This window comes from Blennius ocellaris, assembly GCF_963422515.1.
Source record: "Blennius ocellaris genome assembly, chromosome: 14".
Lineage (NCBI taxonomy): Eukaryota > Metazoa > Chordata > Actinopteri > Blenniiformes > Blenniidae > Blennius > Blennius ocellaris.
Window position 1 is genome coordinate 18,159,500 of NC_137663.1, and position 10,142 is coordinate 18,169,641.

Genomic DNA, 10,142 nt, shown 5'->3' on the forward strand with positions numbered 1-10,142 from the left:
GTCATCCAGACCGTGTATTCATGTCATTACAAGAGAACAAGCAAAGCCTGTGATTTCTAACCGTTGCACCAGTGGGAACCAAACACACTGTATGTTGTACCCAAAAACAAGCTCAGTTCATTTCTGTTGTGTTTGAAGGCTTCGTAGAATGACCTCCGAGTGCAAAGATTAAATTTTTCTGGTCAAAACACTTCAAAATTAAGGGTGTGTGTTTCAGATTTGATCTTAGCCAATAATATGATCTCTAAGCACGAGTCAGTACATACCTTGTTGCTGAATTCCACTGACAAACAGTAAAAAGTTGGGTGACAATCCAGAGAGGGACTCCAGAGAACAGGGGTGGATGAATAAGTGACCGACAGGGATCAGACAACCCCACTTTCCAATTTATCGCACAAGTGAGCGTAATGCTCCTCCCATCTACTTTACTCTTCTCCCTTAGATGGCATCATGTTAGGTATATAGGAAGTCGTTTAAATGGTGGCATGAACCAGAGCAAATCAGTAACTGCAGCCTGTGAGTGACTGAGTGGTTTTAGGTATGTGAATCCTGGCTGTTACCATGGCTGCCCTTGTAAAAGAATAGATAAAAAAAAAAACATAGAAGCAGACTAAGTCTGCAGCAGTAGAAGAGAATGTTTCACACCACACAGCACAAATGCATTCACTCAGTAGAAAAGGTCTGAAGTACATAAAGATATTATGTAACAATGTTCAATAACACACCGGCTACATATGCATATTTGTTTCCATGTATATCTTTTTCAGCATATTCACATATGGATACTGAACTCAGCCACCCCAACTACCTTGGATCCGATTACCCACAAGCCCTCACTCCAACCTCGCCGAGTCGGTTTTCTCCCGTCCTGCATGGCATGATGGGAGATGATGACATCCCCAGGTGAGACTCACACATTGATTTGCTCTTGACATTTGCAGCAGTTCCAGTCAGAGAATGATGGCTCTTGTCAATATTCTCTTCACTGCTCCTCCTTCTTCAGGGAACCTCGCCGAGTTTTGATTCATAGAGGCTCTACGGGTTTAGGATTCAACATTGTCGGAGGTGAAGACGGAGAGGGAATCTTCATCTCCTTCATCTTGGCAGGGGGGCCAGCTGACCTCAGTGGAGAGCTGCATAAGGGCGATCAGATCCTCAGTGTAAGGATACTGATCTCCATAAAGTTGTCACATACTCGTGCATTTAACAGCCACAGACAGTGTTCCTCCAAGACTAGTTGAAAGTCTCACTATGTGTGTGTGTGTGTGTATGTGTGTGTGTGTGCCTGTATGTGTGTTTCAGGTTAACGGCGTGGACCTCCGTATGGCCACGCACGAACAGGCAGCTGCAGCACTGAAGAACGCTGGTCAGACCGTAACCATCATCGCGCAATACAGACCCGATGGTAAAGACACCGCTGTCACACGAGTTGCCTCAATTACAAGGATTTTCATCATGTTACATTACATTATATTGCATAAGATTAATTTTCATTGGAGGGATTTTCCATTTCAAAGACGTGCCGTGTTCTCTTATGTGTGGCAGTGACACTTTGTGTGAATTTTCACAATATCTAGAAACAAGACTGTTATTAGCACGCAATGTGTTATTTATTTTCATTAATAGATTGATGAAGGGAGATTTTTAATCGGGAAGAACATCGGTAATGTTGTGATTTTCTCACATTTTCTCTATCCATCTTTCGGTCTGTAGAGCTTCACCTGCTTGTGTTTCTTTGTTTCAGAGTATAGTCGGTTTGAGGCAAAGATCCACGATTTGAGGGAACAGTTGATGAACAGCAGCATGGGCTCTGGGACTACAACGCTAAGGAGTAACCCAAAGAGAGGCTTCTACATCAGGTCAGACCCACAGTTTAAACAGTGCCTTTCGTTCTAATTGATACCTGGGTTAAAGCATTTATTTACTCCCCCACAGCAGAGGCCTGCACAGCTGCCCTCCAAAATATGTTTGTTTGTTTGTTTGCAGTAGCTACCGCCTGTTGATTTTTTGTCCTTGAGTACTCCAGTTTCTTCCCACAATTCAGAGTCATGGGTTTTAGTTAATTAGTGACTTTAAATTGTGACAGAGCAGTGGTTAGGGAAATGAAGCTTGTCACTGAAAGTTCACTGAAGTGAACCCAACTATGAACAGTTTCCCTGAGAATGTTCCTGAGCCATGAACTTCTGAGGAAGAGCGACTTGTGCTAGAAAATAAAGTGAGTGATGAAAAAAGTTAAATGAACAATGGTTTGAAGGTATAGACTGAATGTGACTAGAAAATGAGACAGTTTGATTGGAAATATACACATTTTTGCTGCAGATTTGATTTTAATATTGGCCACTTTTTTTAAAAGCAGCCTGACAAGGGGTTTACACAATAAAATAAATGAGCATAGGTTCGTACAGTAAACTCATACAAGTATATATAAATTCAAAGTGAATACAAGACGGTAAAAGTCTAACCCTAAATATTTGTACTTCAATACTGTTGTCAGGCGTATTTCCAGATATCTGTTCTTTCTACTCATCATACTCTCATTTGATGTTTAAACGCAGAGGAAGATGATTTAGAGTCAGTTAAAGGTAGTGTGTAAAAACACGTATTTTATTTCATCCTTATTTTTTGTGACATGGAAGTGAAGCATATCATTTCTAATAACTATTGTAGGAGGAGAAGTGGTATTTAATAGGTTTGTGCTACCACCCACTCCTTTCTGAATTTGTTTCATGCATGATAATATTATACCCTTATTATTTATTTGAAATGAACAAAAGACCTTACTTCACTCATTCATTCTTTATAGCTGTTGGTAGCAGTTATCAATAACAAAACTACAGAAGTAGACAAGTTTGTTTTTTTGAGGGATTTTTTGAGGCGAGACTTAGAAATTATTTTTCTGACTCAACACCATCAAACAAGTTGAATCATGATCTGTGTCATTGCTGGTGACTAAGCGGTTGTATCCACGCTGACAAACATTGTATTATTATAACAGTAGTAATAAAATGTGTATTCCCGTGACAAAAAAGGTTCCCGACAAAAAGTCCTAGTTTCTCAATAAGGATCAAATTCATTTGAACTTCTTTCTTTTGTACTTGATCTGTTCTTTTTCTGCTTCATTTATAAAATAGGTTGAAACAGTGCTTGTACTTGTGCCAAAGTCTTCTTTCACATAAATATTTGTACATCTACTTAATTATAGACTGTAATTACACATGTCATCTCTGTTTGGGAGCCAGTGATGGTGGTGTTTGTGGTGCCGTTTCTGGATTTGTTATCTGTCACAAACTGGTGCATCATGTTTGCACAGATGTACGGTTGCGAGTCAATATACTGTTTTTAGACAGCATGCAACAAAAGTTGTATTTACTTTTACATTTACAATCCGTTTAAAACGATCCAGGTATCGGTTCTTCTATACACCTTCTAGAGCAGGGGTGCCAAAACTCTGTTCTGGAGGGCCGGTGTCCTGCATGTTTTAGTTCTCTCCCTGCTTCAGCAGACCTGACTCTAAGGATGATGTCATCACCAAGGCTGTGAAAAAGCCCAGTAACGAGCCCCTCATTACAATCAGCTGTGCTGCAACTGGGAGAGAGCTAAACCCTGCAGGACTCCGGCCCTCCAGGACCGAGCTTGGGCACCCCTGTTCGAGACTAATGAGGTTCTTGTTAAATGACTGATTCGAAGTCTTTTCGTCATTCAGGGCTCTATTTGACTACGATAAGACTGCAGACTGTGGATTCCTCAGTCAAGCACTGGGCTTCAGGTTCGGGGATGTACTGCACGTGTTGGACTGCGGAGACGAGGAGTGGTGGCAGGCCCGTAAGGTCAGTCCGCAGAATGAGGTTGAAGAGGTGGGCTTCATCCCCAGCAAGCACAGGTAAGATACAGTCTTCTCTGTAAATCAAAAAAAAAGTAAAAGATTTGCAGCTTGCAGCTCACGTTAGCGTGTTTGTTCTTACTCCAAATGAAATGGTGGCGTTATTCCTCTTCATTCTCTTACAGGGTGGAGAGGAAAGAGTGGTCACGCGTTAACACCAAAGAGAGGGTATGTTTTTTCACTCTAACTGCTTCACTGAGTCTGCTTTTTCCAAATCGTTGGTCTTCAAAGTGTGGGGTGGCACCTTACAGAATGGGTGGTCGAGTGCTTCAGTGTGGCGTGCCTTACCATAAAAAAAAAGAAATGAGTTGTGAAAATACTTTTTTTTAGTGTTCGTTTTTAAAGAGTGCAACTGTCGCAAGATTTGTAGACTAATGAAATGTAATGCTAACTCGAGATGAGTTATTTGTATCCCAACAGCCATTAACGATCATCAATCATATTATTTTGTAAAATACAATCAGCTGAAATGCACTGTTTAGCTAAGAGTTGGGGGAAACAATGTTCAAAACTCTCTCCCAGTGTGTAAATCTGTGCTCTTTTTTTTTACAGGACCATGGCCGAGACAGCTTGGGCACTCAGGGTAATTAGTATGAACGTATATTGACACCACAAGACACATATACTCAAGTTGCTGACTCAAATTGATTACTGTGAAAATTGTAATAATGGGTGAGACACACAGCAGCACAACAACACATCTCACAGACATGTGCACTCATGATATTGTATAATTTTAGCCACATTAACTCAAAAGCACCTTTTTGAAACTGTAATGCCAAAGGGAAATCTTGTATGGTGCATATTTGCATCCATAACAGAATTAATACCTCAGCTGAAAGTGCAAATAGAAGTGCTTGATGCAAATGGGTTCACTGTAATTAACTGAAGGCTCAGAGTGGACCGATCCCTCCATTTCCCCACTCTTCTGCAGAGATGTCATCTGTGAATGCCCGTTTATCAATGTTTGGATTTTGACTGCCAAATATAAATGCTCTTTAATATTTTGCACCCGACTGTTACCCAAAGTACCTCCTGTGTTCAATAGTCTCATCTTGGCTGTTCTCTTCCATAATGACATCTTGCATTTAATGACAGTAATGAACTTGCATCACACTTTGGGCACAAATACAGATGCAGAAAAACACTAAAGCAATGAAAGCATGTCATTTTAAAACCAAACATTTTGCTGAATTCATCTGTTCTGGTTCCAGGGAGAGATAAAACCTCACACAGTTACGAGACCGTAACCCAAGTGGAAGGTAAGGTCACATGCAAACATGGCTGAAGTCTTCTTTTGTGCTATTTCACATTAAATTGAATTGAATTCTCTTTTGTGTATCACCCTGACCTCTTCCTTCACTCTCTCATGATCAGTGCATTATGCGAGGCCCATCATCATTCTGGGTCCTGTGAAGGACAGGATAAATGACGACCTGTTGTCTGAATTCCCCGATAAGTTTGGATCTTGTGTCCCGCGTAAGTAATTATGCTGCCAGTCACAGGGCCTGATCTATTCTCTGCCTTTCATTTCATATTGCTGCCGGTGGCAGCGGCAATTTCACTATGATGTTTGCACAGTTCATCCCATCTCAGGGAAGTAATTGTACTCCAGCTGAGACTCAATATGGAGTAACTCGTTGCGCTGTCCTTTATTGGTCTGGTCCTTGCATGACAGACACCACGCGGCCCAAGAGGGAGTATGAGGTGGATGGTCGAGACTATCACTTCGTGTCATCACGAGAACAGATGGAGAAGGACATCCAGAGCCATCGCTTCATCGAAGCAGGGCAGTACAACAGTCACCTGTATGGCACCAGTGTCCAAAGTGTGCGCGAGGTGGCTGAACAGGTGCGTAGGAAAATGTTTGGGTTTAAAAGACTTTTAAGATAACCAATAATAATATAGCGCACTACCATTAGATAGAGCACGAGTATGGTCAGACAAAATGACTCAAATGTACCTTCTGGAAATTATTTAGCTTTTTCAAATTGTTTTTCCAGTAACGAGCTACAGCATGTCATTTCTGCTTTTTCAATCTTCACATGTACGTACAAGCAGCAAGGGAAACACTGTATCCTGGATGTCTCGGCCAACGCTGTGCGCAGGCTACAAGCAGCTCAACTTCACCCTATTGCCATCTTTGTCCGGCCTAAGTCGCTAGAGAATGTCCTGTAAGTATTTGAATATAGGTGTGACTTTTTCTTTTCTTCCAGAAATGGAATATGCTGTGTTGTTATGTCATGACACGCCAATCCCATCTCTCTGGGATCCAGGTGGTGTTTAGAGGGTACAAAGAGTCCGGTGGAAGACATAGGTGAGGTGAAGGAGGTGCAGATGGCGCAGGCAGAGGTCAAGGATTGGAGGGCTGGGGCAGCTGGGGTGGATGTGGCATGTGATTGAAGCTAGGTTGTTTTAAGATGAAAGCTGCCACCTCTACAGGGGTGTCCCTTAGCTCTCACTGTGATGGATCCATGGGGACCAGAGGGCAACTGAACGGGTGATGAACCGTGTGCCCAACTGCCCTGCACTCCGCTGTCAGCTGTCCTCACTCTGTATGGAGACGAGCGGAGGATGCTGCAGTAACCTGACCCCAGCTGAGTCTTGTGGTAGTTCTACACAAGTACTGTCCCTGCTGGGTCCACATTGGGGAATGAATCCAGCAGGACCGTGTTATTCTCCTTGGAGTCCAGTGCCTTGGAAATTGACACACTTTTTCTCTCAGATGATGGTCAGAATTAGGTGTGTGAATTTATTTTGCAGTGTCTGTTCTCTTAATTTATGTCTGTGCTGGTCACTGGTAGGTTGCCTCGATGAGAAGTTTGGAGTTTGCTGGCTAGGAACTGAGAACAATTCGGCTTCAGCTGAACCATAATTGGAAGCATTCCAGTCTTCACATGGAGGCGGCAGCCATTTTATGACAGCCTGTTGCTAGGCATAGGGCAGAGATTTGGATGGTTTAGAGACAGATTGCTGATAGTGCCACATTGGGGAACCATATATATATACGCAGCGTGCTATACTGTGGGCATGATGATGGCTTTGTGGCAACTATATGATCGTGAAGCCCTAGCTCGTGTTTGTTATGGCTTTAAGTCTGAACATGGAGCAGGAGGCCTTTCCTTTAATGTTATGGGTGTGTGAGCCAAATATGAAGTACATGTCCAAGTGGACCAGGGACTCCCACACAACCTGTGGTTGTTCTATGGACTGGTGAATATCAAAAGTGAATATGTTTTACATGGGACCCATTGAGTGGGAACGTGTGCTGCTGGAGTACTGTGCATCGAAAAGACGTGCTTTTTAACGACAATACTGTGCTTGACATTACCAGAGAAATCAACACTCGTCTGACAGAAGAGCAGGCCAGAAAAGGAATGGACCGGGCTCTCAAACTAGAACAAGACTTCATAGAGTGTTTTTCAGGTAAGACAGACGAAGGCATAAGATGTACAGAGTCTAGGATTTCCAATGGCCAAACTGGTACATTGTACTGCCTACATGCCGTGTACACATACTACAGGGATTTGGATTTCAATCATCACAGCACCAGACGGTAAATATGAGATTATGGGTCTGTGTTTGCACTCCACTGTAGGCTTGTGCATAATCTGTTTGATATGGAGCGGAAATCATGAAAATAATCAAGTTTTACTGCTACAAAATCTTTTGAATTGCATTTGATGCTTATCGTTAATGCTTGTATGCATACCTGAGGGGGCAATATTTACATAGCAGTCTTATTTTGATTTCCTGCCAACAAAAAGGCTCACATTCACATTTACCTGGCATTAACTGAACGAGTTAAATGAAAAAAAGGATGCCTTTTGGAAGGGCTCAGGGCATTTAAACATTTAAGAGATGTATTTAGGGCAAATCTCAGCAGTCGACAGAATATCAATGTAATGTTTCAAAAATCTGGTGCTGTCTATATTTTCTTACAAATCACAAACAGTGGTGGCATGTGACACTTTGTTGAGCATTAAAAGGATGCGTGAGGCTGAATAAATATGTGGGAGACTGTTTACACGTACTTGCATATGTTTTTGTTCTTTGATGTTGCGCAGAAATGATAAAATTATACTCATTATTGATGATGGTGTTGGAAACACTTCTCGTCGACATCAATCATTTCTATGTGCCTCTGTGCCCATTTATCCCCCCCACCATGTTGTCATAATCTGTACCCCCCTCCACTGTCTTCCTTCTCTTTTTATTTACCCGTTTATGCCATTTTTCTCTCAATCCATTATTCTTCTCTTCCTCACACTGTGTCCCGCTGCAGCTGTCGTGGAAGGGGACAGCTTTGAAGAGGTCTATCACAAAGTAAAGACAGTGATTGAGGAGCAATCAGGGCCTTACATCTGGATCCCCACCCGGGAGAGGCTGTGATGCTGCACACCCTGCTCAACCACCCGCCCTTCACGACCACCAACCAACACCGCCACCGCCACCGCCACAACTACCCCCTCCTTCACCCTCACAGCAGAGCCAGCCTCGCCTGCCTGTCTGTCCTCCAGCAAAGTCAGTGCTTAGGCAATCACTGAGAACACAGAGACAAATGCATACTAAGATAAACACAGAGACAGAGAAAAACACAGGAAGTGACACAGCGAGGCTAAGAGTGATACCAAAAACGAGACTCTGAGACAGATGTGAACACCGTGGTGTGAAACTAAACAGAAAGTGACAGACGGGGAAGACCTAATCAGTATTCCACTTTATTGAGACAAGATTGAACACTTCAGGGTCTTTCCGAGTTTAAATGGCAAGGTCTTGTTCAAACTTAACATTGAAATGCATCTTTGGATTCAAGCTCTCGAAACAGCTGCCAGGGTAAAACTAGATATACAGAAGAGCATGCGTGTGTGTGTAACTCCGCTGAGGTGTGTTTCCCACCAGATGAGAGCTAATGAAGCGAAATCCAATCATAAAGTGGCTCCCTGAGACAGATTTTAGATGCATTTTGATGCCAGGTGTGAACTACAGTCATCTGGAGCTCAACTCAGCCCAAATATACTTTTGGAAACAACACTTCAGGTCTGAGCAGGGCTTGAAAGAGAGTAAGGGAGTGACCCGGTAGGGTAGTCAGACCGCCTCACCCTCCCCAACCCCTCTCAAGTCCCATGCACTGAATTTGAACGCCAATTTTTGAGCTGGAGGTGCCTAAATAAGACACTAGTCCCTCTTTTTATAAGACACCCCGGCTTTCTGTAACCCTTCCTTCTCTTATCAGCTCTGCCTTGTTTCAGGACAAGAAAGTTGGGGAACTCTGAGGAGGTGGTGCTCAGATCTTGCGGAGTTCCTCTCGACCAAGAGCCTTTTGTCAGCAAAACACCCCCCCCCCCCCACACACACACACACACACACACAAACACACACACTTTTTTGTGAATCTCTTCTTGGTTCTGGGTGCAAACTCAGAATAAGTCCTCAGTGATCAAGACTGACATTTGTTCAATCATCCATGTTGAACGCTGCAAGGCATTATTTAAAGGCAGTTTAAGTAATTATACCAATAAAAACTCATATGCTGAATTTGTGCATGCATCCTCGAAAACGATGGAGATGGGAGACAAAAATAATGGGAAAATATGACAAAAAGCGGAAAAAAAGAAGAGAGGTGAGTGAGTAAAGTATGATCTCCTTCTCCACCTCCAAAACATGGAGGAGTTTTTTTTAAGCATGTCTCATGAAGTAAGGTGAGAAGAGAGACATGGTCAAATGACACGGCCATGAGAGGCCAGTCCTGAGCGTACTTGAAGCTCTGACATACAATTCAGCCTCTACTCTTTTATGCACACACACTCACGCACCCACACACAAACACTCTCACACTCATCCAGTGACAAACACATACACACATACACACACACACACACACACGTGCAGAGTCATAACCTCAGCTGTAACCTAGCACACTCCTCGACAGGAGGGGACTGGCTGTTCTGACCCGCTAGTCAGAAACCAGGATGAATGTTATCTCTCTAGGCACAAACAGCAGAGCTCCGAGCTTCATCGCACCACAGCCAACTGACCGCTCACCCTTCCAAAAGATCCCCTCAGCTGCAGACGTACACACTGTTTCCAGTGGCCGCAGTAAAAAGCCATGGCGTGTGTGCATGTGTCTGTGAGTGTGTGGAAGTGCGTGTGTGTGTGTGTGTGTGTGTGTGTGGAAGGGCGTGCGTGCGTGCAAACAATTGTGCATATTCATGTGTGGAAACTCCTCTATGTGGGAGGAATAGGTCTTCTTTAATTCTAT

The 10,142-nt window shown here is 43.2% G+C and overlaps 1 protein-coding gene across 1 annotated transcript in view; it reads left to right on the plus strand.

Annotated features, from left to right (window-relative positions):
• dlg4a (discs, large homolog 4a) overlaps positions 1-8,272 on the plus strand; it is a gene marked incomplete at both ends in the record, with an annotated part of 43,696 nt that extends 35,424 nt beyond the window's left edge. Inside the window, 12 exons of the mRNA XM_080509456.1 lie at positions 768-903; positions 1,004-1,160; positions 1,303-1,405; positions 1,745-1,859; positions 3,704-3,880; positions 4,006-4,052; positions 5,095-5,142; positions 5,258-5,359; positions 5,559-5,728; positions 5,942-6,054; positions 7,215-7,306; positions 8,166-8,272. Of these exons, the coding sequence (XP_080365582.1) occupies positions 768-903; positions 1,004-1,160; positions 1,303-1,405; positions 1,745-1,859; positions 3,704-3,880; positions 4,006-4,052; positions 5,095-5,142; positions 5,258-5,359; positions 5,559-5,728; positions 5,942-6,054; positions 7,215-7,306; positions 8,166-8,272 (1,367 nt within the window). The remainder of the gene's footprint in view (positions 1-767; positions 904-1,003; positions 1,161-1,302; positions 1,406-1,744; positions 1,860-3,703; positions 3,881-4,005; positions 4,053-5,094; positions 5,143-5,257; positions 5,360-5,558; positions 5,729-5,941; positions 6,055-7,214; positions 7,307-8,165) is intronic.
• Positions 8,273-10,142: the final 1,870 nt, after the last annotated feature.